The 18,823-nt window shown below is 48.4% G+C and overlaps 1 protein-coding gene and 1 non-coding gene across 5 annotated transcripts in view; both read left to right on the top strand.

The window, feature by feature from the left end:
• Positions 1-8,156, top strand: part of IGF2BP1 (insulin like growth factor 2 mRNA binding protein 1) — a 29,932-nt gene extending 21,776 nt beyond the window's left edge. Inside the window, exons 4-15 of one of the 4 annotated variants that reach the window (XM_035571474.1) lie at positions 474-525; positions 1,765-1,828; positions 3,582-3,863; positions 4,592-4,726; positions 4,968-5,090; positions 5,602-5,737; positions 5,868-5,987; positions 6,301-6,417; positions 6,616-6,690; positions 7,040-7,171; positions 7,357-7,470; positions 8,064-8,156. In XM_035571474.1, the coding sequence (XP_035427367.1) occupies positions 474-525; positions 1,765-1,828; positions 3,582-3,863; positions 4,592-4,726; positions 4,968-5,090; positions 5,602-5,737; positions 5,868-5,987; positions 6,301-6,417; positions 6,616-6,690; positions 7,040-7,171; positions 7,357-7,470; positions 8,064-8,156 (1,443 nt within the window). Of the gene's footprint in view, positions 1-473; positions 526-1,764; positions 1,829-3,581; positions 3,864-4,591; positions 4,727-4,967; positions 5,091-5,601; positions 5,738-5,867; positions 5,995-6,283; positions 6,418-6,615; positions 6,691-7,039; positions 7,172-7,356; positions 7,471-8,063 lie in introns of all 4 variants that reach the window. The other 3 variants (XM_035571472.1, XM_035571471.1, XM_035571475.1) reach the window with 3 other exon arrangements.
• A 9,625-nt stretch (positions 8,157-17,781) lies between these two features.
• On the top strand, positions 17,782-17,853 carry TRNAQ-UUG (transfer RNA glutamine (anticodon UUG)). Its single transcript has one exon. It is a non-coding gene; the product is annotated as a tRNA-Gln (tRNA).
• The last annotated feature ends 970 nt before the right edge of the window (positions 17,854-18,823 follow it).

The following is an 18,823-nucleotide window of genomic DNA, read 5'->3' as shown; positions in this document are numbered from 1 at the left end:
ATTTTAGAGCAAATTTAAGGCGTAATTCCCCCACAGGTTTCTGTACTTGGGATTAAAACTGATTCATCCTTTTCTTTGTTTTTATCTGGGTCTAATTATACTGGATCCTTGTGTCCACATCACTTGTTCCTCTTCTGCTACAAGAGTAAATTCAACTGGTATAAGCAATGTAAGCTACATCAACAAAATCCCCATTTATAATACTGTTATATGATTTATCTATTGTAGGAACAAAATGGATCCTTTCTTTCAGCCAGCTGCTGGGACTTTTCCCTGACTCTTTTCTACCTCTCTGCTCCCCACAGCTGGTTCTGAGGCCCGTTGACCCATTATCCTGGGGCAGACAGGACCTTTGTTTCTCAAATCGCTTATACTATCTTAATGTTTAGAACTCTGTCTTTATTGATTGAATGTATTTTCTGAGTCTATCCTGACTGTCCCCATGTAATGTAATTTTTTTCTCTGTTTTCCAGGTCCTAGATGGTTTGCTAGCCCAGTATGGCACTGTAGAAAACTGTGAACAAGGTAATGCTGAAAAAAGAAGCCAACTTGCTGTTACTTAGGTATTTTCTGTCCTGCGTATTTGGGGTGGGAGGATGGAGAGGACAGACACATGTTTTTTGTTTGTCAGCTGTATCCCTGGCTAAAGGTGTCAGGAGGTCTCAGCCTGGTCAATGGGTCCTTTAGTTGTTGTTGTTATCACTCTCAACCACTAAGAGGCATAGTCCAGCAGAGGCTGTGGGTAGTGCACATGGGTCTCCCTCACAGGTTACTGGCCAGCATCATTCTGCACCCTTGGGCCCCCCTCCAGTGAGCCACAAAGGCCACACAAATGTGGGCCATCAGCAGCTCTTCCAGGGAAGGTTCAGGATCCTCTGGAGGCTGGTGAAGGGACTACTGTCTCTGCTTAGCAGATCTTATCTCAGTCTCTAATGGTAATCAGTTGAGACAGGAGCTTAAATATTGCCCCAGAGATGCTTAATGCGTGTAGAGTTACCATAACCCTCCTAGATATAGAAAGGAGGGCTGGGGGGTGCAGCTTAGACCATCCCTGGGCTCCAGCAAGGGGTGGCAGGAGAATGGATGGAGCTGGCTTTGGCATCTTTGCTGCTTCAGTGCAGAGAGCAAGGACAGCCTGAAAAAGAGGAGGCTGAGGGAAGACCTCATCACAGTCTGCAGCTTCCTCTCGAGGGGGAGTGGAGGGGCAGGTGCCGATCTATTCTCTTTAGTCACCAGTGATAGGACCCGCGGGAATGGTGTCAAGCTGTGACAGGGGAGGTTCAGGCTGGATATCAGAAAGAGGTTCTTCACCGAGAGGGTGGTCATGCACTGGAACAGGCTCCCCAGGGATGCAGTCATGGCACCAAGCCTGTCGGAGTTTAAGAAGCATTTGGACTGTGCTCTTAGTCATATGGTCTGAATTTTTGGGTAGACCTGTGTGGAGCCAGGAGTTGGACTTGATGATCCTTGTGGGTCCCTTCTAACTCGGGGTATTCTATGATTCTATGACATACTGGTATCCTTTTAATAGAGCAGAAGGGGCTGTGCTGCCTGGAACAGTGTCTGTGGACGTTGTCAGTAGTACCAGTATGGCTCAAAACCTTGGACGATCTTCTCCTTTGCAGGAGAAAAATTTGTACACGTCCCTCACTGGGCTGGGACAGGACAGACCCTGGCCATCCTGAACATGGTCTCTCTGCTTTCCAGGTGTGCTTGGCCTGAGATGCTTGCATTGGCTCTAATTTCTGCTTCTTTTACTTGCAGTAAACACAGACAGCGAGACCGCCGTTGTTAACGTCACCTATGCAAACCGGGAGCAGACCAGGCAGTAAGTGCCTTGTAGCCCACCCAAGCAGCACAAGGCTGCCCTTACGTGGCATGCTGCTGTGGCTTTGTACCCTTTCCTATGTGCAGAAAATAGGATTTTCAGTGCTGGGAGTCACATTAACCCAGAATTCATAAACTTAGGGTAAAAATATGGCAAATCTTTGAGAAACACCCCGTTCCCTGTTCGGATTTCTTTTTATTTGCCTTCAGATTAAAGCCCTTTAGAAGACATCCAAGTTGTTAGGCTTTTTCTTCTGCAGTTCAAAGAGTAAAAACAAACAAACAACCTTTTCAAAGAAAACACAGATTTTCTTGTATTCAAATGATTTAAGGAATTGTGGCTCCAGAAAAAAGTAATACTGAGGCCGAATATCATAGAAACTGGTAGGTTCCTGGGTGTGAGGCAACATGCATCCTCTCTGGCTAACGGTTGTGTCACTGGGAGACTTTCAACTCCAATCCTTATCCTGCCTGGGGAAGATTAGGCTTTACACTAAATGCAAATGGAAAATTAGTTGGTTTTTCACCACTGTGTTTATTTCACTTTCCTCTTGCTCTGATGAAGGGCTCTGGAAAGCTGTAAAAGTGATGGAATCAGCACTTTCCTCGGAGGACAGCCAGGAGGAGCTAATTGATATTTTCATCCAGGAAGGTTTACGTCACTGAGTTGGGCATGTCTCAATTGTGGCCACTGTGGTCATGCCACAGTCCCCAGGGACATTGTGTGTGGTTACCCCATGAAAGCATCTGCTTCCAAATCACTGCCTGGCCTATAATGTTTCAACTGTCAAAGCTGTGGCCACCATGAACTTGCTGTGGTTGTATGTGTGGCTGCGCCAAAGCTTCACTGGAGCACAACCCTTTAGTTGTACTTTCTGTAATAGCATGGGACAGAGTCCAGCACCACAGCGTGCATGGAGCACAGCAAAGGTACTGCTCCCATGCATAACCAGTTTGTCCTGTCCAGTGTCTATCTGCACTGGCCCTGTGCTTTGCACTTGGAAATGTTTTGGATTTCCCTTGTTAGGAAGCCTGTAGCAAAAGAGCTTTTTGTGAGTAGATTTACTCTCAGGTCTGCAGCCTTTCTCACCTGGTTTTTTTTTTTTTTTTGTGGATGCATACACTTTATCAGGTGTTTTCCTCTGGAGCCTCCCCATCCTGCAGGGATGGGGCTACTAGTCTCTGTCCAGCCAGTTGCAGGGCTTTGCTTAGCACCACCACCACGAGTTGAGTCACTGAGCAGTTTCTGGAAACCTGCAGTTTGGATTGTCTCTGTAGAAACCTTGGGAGGTTAGAAGGAGAGCTGTGGGAAACTGTGGCAAGAGCAGTCACTTTGCTCTTGCTGCCAGCCCCATCTATCGACAGTTTACAGCTCTTGCAGCCAGTACTCAAAATCCCCACTAGGAGATGGGTTTGAAATATTGACAAAAAAAAAAAAAAAATTGTAAGGCAGAGGAGACCTGGAAATCACTCCCTGCACCTTCCTGTCCTGCATCCTTTGCTCTAGTCCCCTGACCCAGGGTTGGGTGCTCAGAGAGAGCCATCTTAAAACATTTTGCCCTATCCAGGCTGGGTGAAAAGCCCTGCCAGGTCTTCGTGGCATTGATGGCTTCTCCATGCACCATTCCCAATGCTTCCTCAATGGACATTTGGTGCCAGGGAGGGTTTGACCTGTTTTGGGTGGTGCTGATATGCTGCTGCTTGGGGAGGGACATCCACCACCCCAACCACTTCTCTCCTTGCTTGTCTTCCAGAGCCATCATGAAGCTGAATGGGCACCAGTTGGAAAACCACGCGCTGAAGGTCTCCTACATCCCTGATGAGCAGTCCATGCAAGGGCCAGAGAATGGGCGGCGGGGTGGATTTGGGGCACGTGGTGCTCCCAGGCAGGGTTCCCCTGTCACCGCAGGGGCACCGGTCAAACAGCAGCCAGTTGACATTCCCCTCCGTCTCCTGGTGCCCACACAGTATGTGGGTGCTATCATCGGCAAGGAAGGGGCCACCATCAGGAACATCACCAAGCAGACGCAGTCCAAGTGAGTCTGTTCTCCTCCCCTTCCCCTGTGAGCTGGTTTGCACCTTAATTAGTGGACTTGTCTGCAGTGATTTTTGAGGCTGGATTTCTTTGTGGAGCATGGGCTATTGGAGGATGCTCTGGCACTCCTGCTGTACAGGGTGGTATGTCCAAGAGCCAGTTTCCCATGCTGTTCCTCAGCTCTGCCTTCTGGTTCCCCATGTGTCTCCCTTTGCCAGGACGGCCCTGGCTGAATCACGGCCCACAGGCTCCTCACTGCTGGGCAGCAGAGCAACTTCAGGGAGTGCATGGGGAAGTCACTGGTTCAGCTGGTCTCATTTAGCACAAGCCTGCTGAGCTTCACCCGCCTGCATTTGGCCTACAATCTTGTGTTGACTACTGCTCTTCTCCAAGGAAGGCTTTTTCTAAGACATGAAGTGATGGACAATGCATCCCATCTCCCAGGAACATGCTTGTTCCACCACTTAATCACTCCTGTTATTTAATATAAATAGATGCTGCTGCCTTATTTGGATTTCTGTGTTTTGAGCTTATAGCTACCGTGTCCATGTCAAGTATTCAGCCCAGAATTAACTCCCCTTGCCTTTCCTGTGTGCGTATAACATAGTGCTTGATCTTAGGGCAGTCTGCAGGGATGCTGGGGGAGTAGAGCAGCCAGCACTCACACTGCTGGAAAGCCACAGAGCCTCTCCCCTGTGCCCCACCCCAGCATTGGTCCTGTGCTTGCAGGATTGATGTGCACCGAAAAGAGAATGCAGGAGCTGCAGAAAAAGCCATCAGCATCCACTCCACCCCTGAGGGCTGCTCTGCTGCCTGCAAAATGATTTTGGAGATCATGCAGAAGGAGGCAAAGGACACCAAGACGTAAGGTTTCCCCCTTCCCTTCTGTGCATGCATATCCTATCCACAGCTCTTTGCTGGGCTGCATTACTGTCTTAATACCTGGACCTGTGTGGCACTCCAATCTGCATGTCGGAGCCTCGCCTTGGGAGAGCTGGAGTACTTTGAGCAAGGAAACATGAATTTACCCTGTCACTCTGTAGTCAATCTCTCTTCTTCTGGCAGTAGTAATCTCTTTTTTTTTTTTTTTCATTCCTCTCTCTAGAGCTGATGAAGTGCCTCTGAAAATCTTGGCCCATAACAACTTTGTGGGGCGCCTGATTGGCAAAGAAGGGCGAAACTTGAAGAAAGTGGAGCAGGACACAGAGACAAAAATCACCATCTCATCGTAAGGCTCCTTGCTGTCTTTGGGAAAACCAGGGCAGAACTTTTCCAGCCTGGGGTGGATGGGAAGGATGAGGAAGAGATGGATGATGTGATGAAAGTGGGCAAAGATGCCTGTCCATCACATGGGAAACCAACCTATGGCATGGGTACTTTGGTTCCCAAAGCTGTCTTGATAAATCTTGGTATTATGTTTTCTTTATTCACTTCCTCTTCCCCTCTGTGCTGCAGTGGCCCATAGGTCTGGCTGGGTTTTATAGCCAGTGAGAATTGTTTTTTTCCTCTTGAATTGTATTTTTGGGGAAGGCTGGATGGACTTCCCAATGCAAACCATTATTTTGGTCCCTGCTCTGACTGGCACCGGGGCAGGTGCTGCCTTTGCAGTGCCTGCTGTGATGATAGCAGCTAATCTTCCATGAGAAGGGAGGAGGATGCACACACTGCTGGGAAGGCATGGCAGGGAGATGGTGCTGCTGCTTCACCAGGGTAACACTGACCCCCCCTCCCCCCATCAGATTGCAGGACCTGACTCTGTACAACCCTGAAAGGACGATCACAGTGAAGGGCTCCATCGAGAACTGCTGCAAAGCAGAGCAGGAGATCATGAAGAAAGTGAGGGAAGCCTACGAGAATGATGTAGCAGCCATGAGCGTGAGTGCAGCTCGGCTCAGGGACGGCAGCTCTGCTGGGCAGAGTTCCTGCCCTACCTCTCATCTGATGTGCGCTCTCTAAGAGGATGTCTTGGTAAAAGCAATGAGCGTTTCTCTCCTCTCACCCTCAGCTGCAATCTCACCTCATCCCTGGCCTTAACCTGGCTGCTGTTGGCCTCTTCCCTGCCTCCTCCAATGCAGTACCTCCTCCTCCTAGCAGTGTCTCTGGAGCCACGCCATACAGCTCCTTTGTGGTAGGTGAACACCTGGCAGCTAAAATCGCTCTTGTTTCCAGCTCAGAGATCTCCTCTGCATTGGGAAGATCCTTGCAATGAATGGGGCTGTGACTTTAGCATCTCTTGCTGTCAGCTGGCAGGTCAGGTCCAGTGTGGGTGCAGAATCTGGACCTTTAACTTATTGCAAATACAGTAGACAAAGTACTCACCCAGCACCATCGGGAGAGGCACAGCTGTCACTTGGGCTAGCAGAGGGTGGTTCAGGGCCCTTTACTGCCCAGATCCTCATGATGGCATCTGAGCCTGAGCAGTAACACTGTACCTGCAGCCTCCGGAGCAAGAGACCGTGCATGTCTTCATCCCTGCGCAGGCGGTTGGTGCGATCATTGGCAAGAAGGGCCAGCACATCAAGCAGCTCTCCCGGTTTGCAAGTGCCTCTATTAAGGTAGTGTCTCCCTGTCAAGGAGCTCTGTCCTGCCAGCACCTCTCACCAAGTGGGTGCCTTTCTGGTGGTGAAAAACACCTTAAAAGCCCAGGTGATGTGTCTGGGTGCCCAATCCTGCACTGCAGGGGAGGATGGCATGGCCATAATCCTGCCTATGCAACTCACTGCTGCAGTGACCGTCTCTCTCCTCCCCTCCAGATTGCACCCCCAGAGACGCCGGACTCCAAAGTGCGCATGGTCATCATCACGGGCCCTCCAGAAGCTCAGTTCAAGGTCCCTCCCTTTGCTGCCATCACTGGGAGGGGGGGTGGGGGAAGGGGTTTCCCAGTGCCCTCCTCCACTATCCCCTTCCCTGCAAAGCTGGGTGGGGAGGAACAGAATGGCCACCTCTTCCTAGTGTGCACTTTTGAGACTCCCCTGGACCGTGGCTTTTTTTAACACAGCACCAGCCCTCCTGGGGGCTGAGCTGATATAAAGCCCTGAGGAACTGGGATTTGATTGGGATCTGGCATATGTCCCTGGTCCCCAGGATGGATACCTGCCAAGCTGGGTGCACTGAGGTGGCGTGCGGGGATAGGACATCTTAAGCTGCACCTGATGCCACATTCCTTCCCCTCTACAGGCACAAGGCAGGATTTATGGGAAGCTGAAGGAGGAAAACTTTTTTGGACCGAAAGAAGAAGTAAAGCTGGAGACACACATCCGGGTCCCTGCCTCATCTGCGGGGAGGGTCATTGGCAAAGGAGGCAAAACTGTAAGCAGAAGTGACATTTGGAAGGGGATGAGAGCATCGTGGGGTTGTGATGTCTGTGAGAGCGCACCCACTTTGTGCCAGCACCCAGGGGAATCCCAGTGACAGATTTCCCAGTGGGATGGCTTGGGGGACATGAATGTTCTTCCCACACCATGCAACGGGTTGGTCTCTACCCTTCCGTGCAGGTCAATGAGCTGCAGAACCTGACAGCAGCAGAGGTGGTGGTACCACGAGATCAGACCCCTGATGAGAACGAGCAAGTTATTGTGAAGATCATCGGGCACTTCTATGCCAGCCAGGTATGGTCCTGGCAGCTCGGTGCTGGTAGATCCCTTAATGGCTCATAAGGAGTAGTGTTCACCTGTATTTCCTCCTATAGAAGTTTTTTCTGCACTTAGCTGTTGATTTTTTTTTAAATTAGGTGTCCATGAGCTGTCCCCTTTGCTGTGGGTGATGGTGTGAGATAGTGGGGGAAGGAGGGAGAGGTGTGGGCTTATGTGCACATGCATTCACAGAGTGTGATGTCCAAAACCCAACTTTTTGAGAAAACCATAGTAAAATAGGAGAGGAAGGGATCTCCAGGAGTTACCTAGCCCACCCGTGCCACCATGAACAATTCCTGCCAGTATTTGATCTCACATGTTCTTGAAACTAACCAGTGACAGAGATTCCTTTTTCCCATTCCACTTTGCAGTCATCGTTGGGTGAAAAAATGTCCTGAACTTTTCCTGTGACAGACTTACCTGTGCTGCCCACATCAACATCTGTCATGACATGCAGTGCTGTTTCCCTGCAGTTTAACAGGACAGGCAGGCAGGGGGAGAGCTAGGGAGTGGTGCTCTGACACCAGCACAGGGACCCTAGTTTCCCTCTTTGCTCTTCTTGTCCACAGATGGCACAGCGCAAGATCAGAGACATTCTGGCCCAGGTGAAGCAGCAACATCAGAAGGGACAGAGCGGCCAGCTGCAAGCAAGGAGGAAATAAGAGCAGCAATGACACCAATGTGAAAAGTGGAACAAGCCAATGCTGGGCTTAAGAGTGGCTGGGAATCAGTTACCATAGACAGATACAATTTTTCCTTTGACTGGTTGACATTAAAAGGCAGTTTGATTGGCTTCCAAGTTAGAGGGCTAGGTTAAGAATCAGACCACGTAATTTGATCCATTTTTAGCTCCCCATGCCAGAACAGCTACTTAAATGAACTGAGAGGTGCTGCAGTGCACTGGGAGAACCAGCTGTGCTGCTGAGGCTGGAGCACTGCCGGGTGCCAGGGATGGACAGTGCAGCAAACCTGCAACTGCCACAGCACTCAGCCCCTCTTCTGGGTGCAACATTTGCCTTCTCATTTAAGTAGCTTTTGGATGTACCACCCCATCCATCTCTGGCTCCCACCAGGGCTTCCCTGCAGTTGAATCTCCCCGTCCCTCCCTCCCTCTCCTGCCTTGGCAGCGTAGCTGATGGGTATTTCCAGAGAGCTTTTAAACTTTTTGGAGCATTTGATTTTGATTTTTTTTTTTAAAGAAACTGTAGCAAACTTACCAACTCCCATTGGTAACAAGTTCCATTGCAAGGGGGGATATAAAAAAAAGCCTTAGTGCCAAATGGATTTGGATCCCTTGGGAGCTCTGAACCTATTGAATCTTAGGAACACCCAAGGGCAAGCTGGAGAAGTTCTCTCTCACCTGTGCTGTGTGCAGTGCCTTAGAAGCCCGGACAGCACCTCTATTTTCCAGGATGACTTTTTTGTTTCATTTGTTTTAATGTTTCTTTTCATTTTAGGTTAGTTTACTTTAAAGAAGTTTCTTCTGAAGCCTTTGAAATAATGGCAGAAGTGGGATGTACAGCTTTAGCAGTGACCGTTTTCTCAGTAATCTTAGCTGTGTAGGTGCCAACCTGTTCCAGAGATGAGGCAAACTGCATGGAGAAGGGAAGGGGTGAGGGAAGTGATTTGGTTTTCCCTCCTCCCTTCAAGCAACAGCAATAAAACAACAATAACTAAATCAAAGAAAACCCTGCTTGGTAGGAAGTATGAATTAATCTGCATCTCTTTAATAATCAGATTATGTGAACTAAATGCATGCAGAACAGTTCTGGAGTTCAGGAGAAAGCCAAAGGGATTTGGGGGTGTGAAGGAGGAGAGATCTTTAAGGCTCTGGATATATCAGGCATTGAAAAAGAGCCTTGGCAGACTTGGCTCTTCAGTCCAGGTTTGCTGCTGAACCAGGGCATGCTTTTGCCCCAAGATCTCTGGCATTTGGCGCAAAGAGGGGCAGCAGCTCCTTTGCAAAGTCCTCTGCAGGTTGCTGGGGATGTGAACTCAGCCTCAGTTTCCCCACCTGGAGCAAGAGACTTGTGCCCTGAAATCCTGCTGGTGTCTCCAGGGCTCAGCCACAGGTGGGTGTGTGGCAACACAACTTTTTTGGTTTTTGCTTTTTTTTTTTTTTTTTTTTGAAATATCCAGGGGAATATTGTTAACAAACTTGGGATGTGCCAGTTTGTTTTAACTCTTCTGGGGTTATTTGATGTTCCCCTCTACCCAACTCTCTCTAGGTGGAGAAAAATATTCTTGAAATGTGGCACATTAAAAGATTTTTTTTCCTTATTTAAAAACAAAACAACGCAACCACCACCACCCTTCTTTCTGTGGTAAGAATAACTGTTCTCATGAGACAGTACCAAATATATACGTCAAACGAATGTAAGATGGTTACTGATTCCCGTCACTCTTATGAGGATTTTATATTTTAGATATATTTTAATGGTTTGTTTTTAATACTGAGTATTTGGAAGGGACAGTAACTGCTGTGATTGCCTCTTCCATGCAGGGTAAGGTCTTGTCTCTACACGGGGGCTGGGGCAGGGCTTGGTGTGCATTCCTTGCTGTGGCAGAGGGGCCCTGGTCCTGTGCAACCCCTGGCCATGGCTCTGACTGGAGCAGGGGGGCTGCATGCCAGGTAAAGCCCCTGTGCCATGTTTCTCTGTAATCCAGCCCAAACGCTGGTTGATGCTGGTTTTCCTGCAAATTGGGGTGGGGGGTGAAAAAGCAAAATTATTTCTGGCTCTGGGGGAAGGTGGCGCAGCTTGGAGCCTGCAGTGTGCTGTGGGGAGAGGGGCAAAGCAGGCGTCCCAGGAGGCAGGAGGAGACCTGGGAGCAGCCTTGGGCGAGCTGATTCAAGGCTTAAAAGGAGGGAATTGGAAATAAACCTCACACTGATGCTTTTACCATTTCTTTCTGAAATGGAGACCAGACCTCCCATTTGAGCAGACGTTTTCCTGGGTGCATCCTCCAAAGCGAGAACTGGCTTTGAATTTGGATCATGCAGCATCAGGAAGGCGGGTGGTTTATTGATAAGGGAACACGGCAGCAGTTACTGTCCTTTTAGACATTGCAACAACAACAAGGTGTAGGGGAAGGCCAGATATTGCTGTGTGTTTGAGCAACAAGAAAAAAATAAGGGGGAAAAAAAAAGCTACCTCAAGGTATGAAGTTACCTCAGCAATTTTTTTTTTTTTGGGGGGGGGGCTTGCTGATATTTTATATAAAAGCTGATAGTCTTGAATATTTTATTTTTTTAATGAAAAGAGAAGTTAAGTTTCATAATTTCTTATGAGCCAGGAGTTATGTGCAGGTAACCAAGTGTTATGAGCTCTCTATGGAGAACGACAGAAACTTCAGACATAGTGGAAAAGATGGCAGCAGCATATTATTTTGGCCTTTTCAAGCCAGAAATGAATTTTAGCATGACACAAGAGCTGTCAGATGTCGCGACTCTTTGAGAACTTGGACAAATTGGAGCCCACAAACTTTTTCAGTTGGAAAGACTTTTTTTTTTTTTAATTTAAAAACAAAAAAGCCACTGGATGAAAGGCCTTTGTCAATCCAACTCCAACAGGAAACCAAATTGTTAAAGTGCTTGGAATCAGAAATATTCTACTGAAGGCAATATGAGGATAGACTTGCCTTCAAGCACCATTCCTAGGCATCAAGCTGGCTATGCTAAGTGGGGTACATGGGGTTTGCTGATATTTTAACTGTGCCAGCTTGGGTAATTTTACAAACAGTTGTAAGCCATATCTTTCAAAATGCAAACAAATTGTCCTCCTGTGTTGACACAGAGGAAGTCTCAAACCATCTTCTCCACTATGATGCTGTTAAATATTTTACAGAGATTTACCTCAGTTTTACTGAGGACAAGCAATCAAAAAAAAAAGAGAACAACAGAAATAAATGGGAGCCAACTTTTTTATACAAACACACACTAAGGAGAGAGGAAAAAGTGAACAACCCTAATGAATGATAGGTGTGAACCTCTCCCTGTCTGAGGAGGTTCATGTGCTTTTTTTAAAAAAAAAAAAAAGTCCCATCTTGCTATTTTTTCATTATACCTGCAGGAAAACAACCCTTTCTTGAGTATTAGTTGGAAATATATCAGTGGTGGTAAAGTCAATTTGTAAGTGGCCAGCTGGCTCCCCAGCCTCACTCCTCTCTTCCACTCCTAAACCCCACAGAAATTTTGGGTGCATGAGGAACACAGGATCAGGCTCACCTGTAGTGATGGAGAAGTGCTGGCCCTTTTCCAGAGAGATCGGAACAAAGGAGCAAAGCTGGACAGTGGCAGCAGGAGGAAACCCCTGCCTACCTGTGCAGCACCTGCACTTGTGCCCCTCCACAAGAAGGTGCTTCTGCCTGTTTTTCCTTCTCTTTCAGAGACTGGCATTTGTCCTAGGAAAAACAGTTTCTTATTTAAATCTCTGGCTCTCTACTTTTTACAGCCTTGCATAAATCAGTGTATTCAGACATCGGTGATTATAATTGTATTTTCCAACAGCAAGTGTTTTTGATAACTGGTGCAAACTATCATTGAGGAAAAAAAAACACCCACAAAACACCCACAATACTGTTAATTGGATTGTTGCAGTGAGAAGATCTTGACACATACCTAAAATCTGATGATTCAGGGACACCTTTGATGCTTTTCACCAGCAAAGGGCTACAGGCACAAAGCCACCTCAAGGCTGATCCCTTTGCCACCATTGCCTGAGGCTGTCTTTGTGGCAACTGAGACATCACTGGTGCTGTCACATAAGAGTGAGTGGTTCTTTTGGGAATATCACTGTTTCCCTGAGGGAAGGCAGCATCAGCTGTGGTTTCATAAGGCAGACCCAGTTGCCGGGAAGAGGCAAGTCTGCTGCTGGCCGTTTCTCTTCTCCCCACGTTGGGGAAGCACTTAAATACCTGTTTAAATTCCTACTGATATCCCATTGAGTTCAACAGGACTTCTGGAAAGCAACTTTGCTTTATAAAATTATTCGCAGTAAGGAAGATGCCTCTAAGCACCTCTGTATTTCTCCAGAGCCAAGCTGAGCTGGGAACAGCTAAACCAGCATAAACCAGGATCCCCATCCAGACTGGTCATGAGGGCCAGGGGAAGGAGATGCAAGCAAGCTTTGAATTAGCCTTGGAGTGAAGAAGCAGGAAACAAATCTCTAGTAAAACCTGAAAGCAAGCAGAAAGGAGGATAACTGCTCTGCAGTACCTCCTTCCTGATAGCTACTCTCTTTGCACTGGAAAAATAGGCAATTTAGGGGGAACCTCCCATAGGAGCCCTTTAATGGCAAGAAAATCAACCCACATCCACTGTGCTAAATCTGACGAAACCAGACTGAGACACAGCAGGGACCCAGGGCAGATGCTTGCTTGTGGCTTCATCTTCACTGGGGACCAGGGTGATGAGCAGCACCAATTGCTCCTCTCCTGAGCTGCTGCCTCGCTTTTGTACTAGCAGATTTTTTCCCCCCCGTCATTTTATACCTCCCCCCCCCCCCCCCCCCCCCCCCCCCATCCCTGCTCCCTGCGAACCTAGCCCTGCTCCTCCTAGGTGCTGGAAGGGGTGCATGGCAGGTCAGTTCGTTTCTTGAAATTGTCCTTTCCTGTCAGTTTAGAAAGTTTTTAATTTGAGGCAGGGGCAGGCATGTAGAGAGCCTCTGGGATAGGAGAGGGAGTTTCTGCTTGCTGTCTTGGGGCTCGACAGATCGTGCCAGGGTGGTAGCTTCAGGCAGGAAGCAGTACATGGGTAGAGCACGGAGTTTGTTTCCCAACTGTGCCACTGGCTGGCTCTGAGGCCATAGGGCAAAATGGAAAGAAAGCAAATAAATAAATCTCTGTGCATCAGTTTCTCCCCAATGGGAGTAATACTTCTTACCTACCTCACAGGCCTGTTGTGAGGATTAACAAATTAATGTCTCTGAAGCACTTTGTGATCCTCAGTTCCATATACCAGGCAAAATATTGTTGCCAGGACTAAAAACCATGATGCTATGTGGATTTTGGGGGGTTCATCTCATTTTAATGCTATCAGAATCTTGTTTTGTCATTCAGCTAGGGAAAAGGAGTAAACAAAAAACAAAGCCAAACAAACAAAGAAAACCCAACAGTTAATGTTTTTCTCTTCCAAGTTCTGACCACTTTCTCATCCCCTAAGTGTATCTGAGGTAGGGAGGTGAGTTGGGGTTCAGCAGCAACAATTGGGCTATGCTCCCTCCTGGCAGTCATGATTGTAGTCTGACTGCACTGACAAGCTTGAAAGAGTTTTACAGAGTCAAAATAGATGAAAATCCATTGTAAATACTGAAAAGAAACTGCCTCTAACATACACTTTATGGTTCCTGGACATTACGTTTTGGTTGTGTTTTAAGTTTTGAGTGGGGAAAAAAAAAAAATCAGTATAAGTTAGTCAAATAGTTCATCAGTGCCAGAATAAAATTCTCTCTTAATTTCTAGCTCCAAATATTGTGTTTTCTAGCTTCTGAAAAAAACAGTTCAGAAATGCAGACTTGTTATAAAACAAAAAAAGACATAAATTTAATTTCTTTGTTTTTAATATAGTTCTTCTCTCTCTGTCCCCTGGTGGTTCACAGAACGTAGGCTTTTAATATTTTTGGAACTTTTTTTGTTTTCAAAAAAAATAGTAACTGAGATTTTGGGATGTGTGGGGATCTTTTTTTCTTTCCCCCATTGTGGCTTTTGTTTTGTTTGGATGAAATCAGTGTGAGCCTGTGAAAAGTGCAGGCCCCTGAGAGGGCATAGGAATATTTAAACATCCTAATAACGTGCTTGCTTCTGAAGGCTGCTTGGGCAGAGCAAATGGCTGGAATGTGCTGTGCCCAGCCTGGCCCTGGGCTTTGCTGACTGGAGGTGAAGAACACAGATTTGCTGTGAGAGAAGGGCATGGTGACTGACAGCGTGAATTAGCGCATGGAAGTTTCAATTCCATTTCAATTCAGCCTGATTGTCGAAAGTGGGTGGACAAGTGTCAGCTGTCCAATGCTTAGAAAACTGCCTCCAAGCAGGTGCTTGCAAATAAACATGTCCAAGGCTCAATTTAATTTGGAATGTCAGATGGGCAGACCTGTGCAGCAGCTCACTGGGAGCAGAGCGCCACGACAGGATAACTATTGTTAGGCAAAATGAGGATCTAAAGTTGCAAAACTCTCTTGAAGGACTTAGCTGCCATGGTACAGTGTGTAGGAGATGCACATCAATGATGTGTAGGGAGGGAAAAATGAATCCCAATTCAGCCTTGAATAAGCCTTTCTTACTAGTTTCAGTGTTTATTTTTTGTTTGTTTGTTTGTTTTTAATAATTTGTGATTATGGGTAAGATCTGGAGCAGAGCAAAACCACCCAGAGGCTCTTAAATTGCAGTTCTTGGAGAACATGCAGATGATGCAAGCTGGAAATGTACACATGCAAACTACCTCAAGGCTGACCCAATTGACGGACAGGGGAGGGTCTGGCACCACTGCCACGTGGGAACAGCCTCGGGACAGTCTTCACACACATCAGAAGACACATCCTCCCAGGTGGTGGAGAGGCAGGTTTGGTACCCTGTCCTTCCACCCCACAATTAGGGAGCATTGCAGTATGGAAGAGGAAAGGGATCTGATGAGGAAGGCTCCTGGGACCATAGGTTTGGGATAGTCACTGGTCAGGATGGGCGGTAAATTGGACTCCTTGAAAGTCAGCCCATTACTGACTTTAGTGTGCATTTGAACCCTGCTGCTTTACTGTACCTTACTGATTTTTTTTTTTAGTTTTTCTTGAAGACAAATACCTCTGAGTTGTGGCAGCGCATGCCAGGATGCTTTGCCTGGTCTGCAGTGGCAGCCTGTCCCTGCTATTGTGACAGAGCAGTGGATTATGAACCGTGGAAAGTATTTGTGTGCTGCATTAGCAAAGTATCAACATGAGCTAAAGATGACAGGAATTTTTTGCTAAAACAAAACAAACAAAACCACAACAAATTAAGACCCAGGAGTCAGCTGTATGACAGAATTGAAGCCATTTTTTGACCAGTTTGGGTAAAGGTTTTTGAAAAGCAACACTAAGTCCAGCAGGACATAGTTGGTAAATGTTTTCCATAGGGATTCAGCAGCATGGAGTGGAGAAGGGCTTGTCGAGAGCTGCTGAGCTCCTGTGCAGGCAGAGTATCCTGGAGGAGGTGGCGAGTAGCACTGGATGCATCGGGCTCCCGTTGCTGTTGGTGGATTGTCCCAGAAAATTGGTGGGATTGTCTGGAATCAGTGCAGAAGCTAACTGTCAAAATCACCATAATGTGTTTAAGTGTTTGTTACCAAGCAGTTAAGCATATTGGTTCATTTGAAATGTATCTGGATTCATCATGAGATCAAATTTGTTGACTTCAAGAGGAAATCTGGCCCTAAAACATGACACATACCCCCCCGCCCCAACGTTGCTTCTGTAACCAGCTCTGTTAGGCTGAATTGAAAAACGACAAATTTTAGGGTCACTCCAGGTGAGACAAAGCCCCAGATGAAACCCTAGAGTTTCTTGAAAGCCCCAAATGGCTGGTGCCTGTGGAGTTTGCCAGCTTCACTGCATGTCAAACACGGGGGCATGACCTTATATATAACCAAGTCATTTTTGTTTATCTACCTCTTAGCAACAATAGATTAAAACTAGGTAGTGGCAACTCCACATGCTGTAGTGTAGAGAAAAAAAAAAAAAACAACTCTTTTTCCAAAGAAAAATGTTCTTTAAAAATAGAATTTATGGGCTTTCTTTTCACTTTAAAGTGGTCGTTAGTTGAAAAAGCTCCAGACCTCAGCAGTCCAAACTGTTTAGTTGTGACTGATTTTTTTTTTAATGTTCAATCTTCCATTACTTTTTGCTTTTGAACTTTGATATTCACTTCTGTCAGCAGTAGAACATCCATCCTCCTCAGTTCCCCAGTATAGTGGGGCTGAACCCCATCTTGCATGGGTGGGAGATGCTAGGGAAATCATGCTCAATGTTTTTTTCTCAGTGGCCATGTGTTTATGCATCTTTTTTGGTGGAGGTCAGTGGCATCAGGTTGATGGCAGTGCAAGGGGTGTCCTGAGCAGCACATCAGCCATGCAAAGCAATCCAATGAATTGCAATGGAGCCAAATATGAGGTCCTGTTTTACTCCGCATCCTGACACCGGGAGCACCCAGCAGCACCTCGTCCATGGGACAGGTGCACCTAAAAGTGCTCCTCAACCCACTGGGCAAAGCTGTGTCTCTTTCCAGCAGCCACTCCAATGCAATTTCGAACTATTCCTCAAAAGAAGTTGTACGTCATTGTAATGATACTGGTTTTCCTCCCTTCAGCTGAATGTTTCTTTCCACCTTCCCCCTCTCTCTCCTACTTGCCTCATCTAATCTGTGTTCTTCCCTTGTACTCTGGTGTGAGGCATTTTGTTGGTTTGTATGTGGAGTTGGGATTATGGATGGATGTGGGCTCCATTTCTCTTCCAGCAAGGTTTTGCCACAAACTGCTTTACTCCACTGTTTTTCTGGTTGTTTTTTATTTTTTTTTTAATAAAGAAGAAAACAAACAAACAAACCAACCTAACACTGTTCCTGTGTGTTTTTCATCGCGTTGCGGGGAAGGAAGAAAGAAAGAAAGGTGCTGGTGGGGAAACGGGTGTCTGAGGACGTGCATGTGGTGGCAGCAAGGAAACCTTGGAGGTTGCCGTCTGTTCTTCATGGGCGGTGGGACCCAAACCTGGTCTGTTTCACGACTGGGGTTTGTAGGAGCATGTGGTATACTTTTCTAGAACCTCTGAGGGGCGCTGGGCACGGGGCTCAGGCCCTTTGCAAAGCCCAAAGCCCCACTTCGTTTCGGGGCACGGCGCGGTCGGGCCGTGCAGCACCGAGACCCCCGGCCCCTCTGCCCGCGGCCCACGCTGGGGACAGGGGCGTCCGGGCACGGGGCCCTGGTTTAAAATAGAAGAAACGAGGTCTCGGCGGGAGGCGGGCACGCCGGCTGCCGGGCAGCTGCCCGGGCACACGGGTACGCCGCGGGCACCGGCGCGACCGGACTGCAGATTTCGTTGGGTTTGGCGGCGCTGCAGAGCCCTGGCGCATCCAGCCCCTCCCCGGGCCCGCGGGGCGCGGTGGAGCGGTGCCGAGCGACGCGTGCGGTGGCGGGCGGTCTACCTGCGGCGGCGGCAGGGCGGCGGCGCCCAGAGGAGGCCCCGGGCCGGCCGCAGAGGCGAGGCTGGGGCGAGCAACCGGAGCGGCGGCGACGAGAGTCAAGACGCAGCGGCAAAAGGATTTTGTAGCGGTCCCATGGTGTAATGGTTAGCACTCTGGACTTTGAATCCAGCGATCCGAGTTCAAATCTCGGTGGGACCTCCCGCCATTTTTGTCTCCGCTGTCCCAGTAATTCAGCGGGAGGCGGGCGCGAATCGGTGCGGCGGCGGCGGCACCAGGCCTGCCCCGAAAGCCCTCCCGTCCTCCACTGGTAGCGGGCATCCGCACGCCTCCATTTTGTGCGGAGGCGACGACTCTCATGAGCGCATGCGCATGAGCACAGACGGGGCGGAGCTGAGGAGGGCGCTGTTCAGCTGCTGGCGCTGGTTGCGCGCGTGGAGTGACGCGGCCGCCTCCCCGCGCTGCTATTGGCTGGGAGCGTCCCCCTTCTGCGCTAAGCGGCGCCGCCGCTTCGGGGGATTCCCTAACGCGGGCTGCGGAGCGCTTCACCGGGCGGCACCATAAATGCAGCTGCGGCCCCTGCGTGGGGTCGGCAGTAGAGAAACGCTCCCTCCCCCCCCCCGGGGGGCAGCGCTTGGATCAGCCCGCCGCGGAGGGCGGGCGGAGGCCGCGCAGCGCCGAGGCGTGCGGCGGCGCTGAGCTGGCTCTGACGCAGGGCTTGGGGAGCTCAGCCGGGATTAACCGGGCGATCTTCCCAGGGCTCAGGAAACCCGGGCCTGTTTGAGACCTCCTCCTCCGGGATTAGGAGCAGGGATGGACAACAAAGCTCTGTTTTGGCACAGAAGCTGGTTTTCTTTTTTTTTTTTTTTTTTTTTTTTTTGTGGTAAGGGTGTCTGGACTGGATAAAGCAGGGGGATGCCTGAGGCTGCTTATCGCTAGGTTTGATCCGTGCTGTGTGGCAAGCTTGTCCTTTCCAGACACAAGAGACAGAGGCTGTGCTTCGAGTGCACACTGAGTGGATTTATTTAGTGTAGGCAAGAGAAAGAACAAAACCTTTATTGATTCAGTTATTTATGGCTAGGTAGGTACACAACACCAGATGCGGAGGATTTGTGTTAGTTCCCTCCTGAGCTGCAACGAGGAAGAACCTCTTTGTTGTGTTCAGGTTCCA

This window comes from Cygnus atratus, chromosome 25, assembly GCF_013377495.2.
Source record: "Cygnus atratus isolate AKBS03 ecotype Queensland, Australia chromosome 25, CAtr_DNAZoo_HiC_assembly, whole genome shotgun sequence".
In the NCBI taxonomy this organism is placed as follows: Eukaryota; Metazoa; Chordata; class Aves; order Anseriformes; family Anatidae; genus Cygnus; species Cygnus atratus.
The sequence above is the reverse complement of the archived record's forward strand: the minus strand, read 5'-3'. Positions and strand labels throughout refer to the sequence as shown.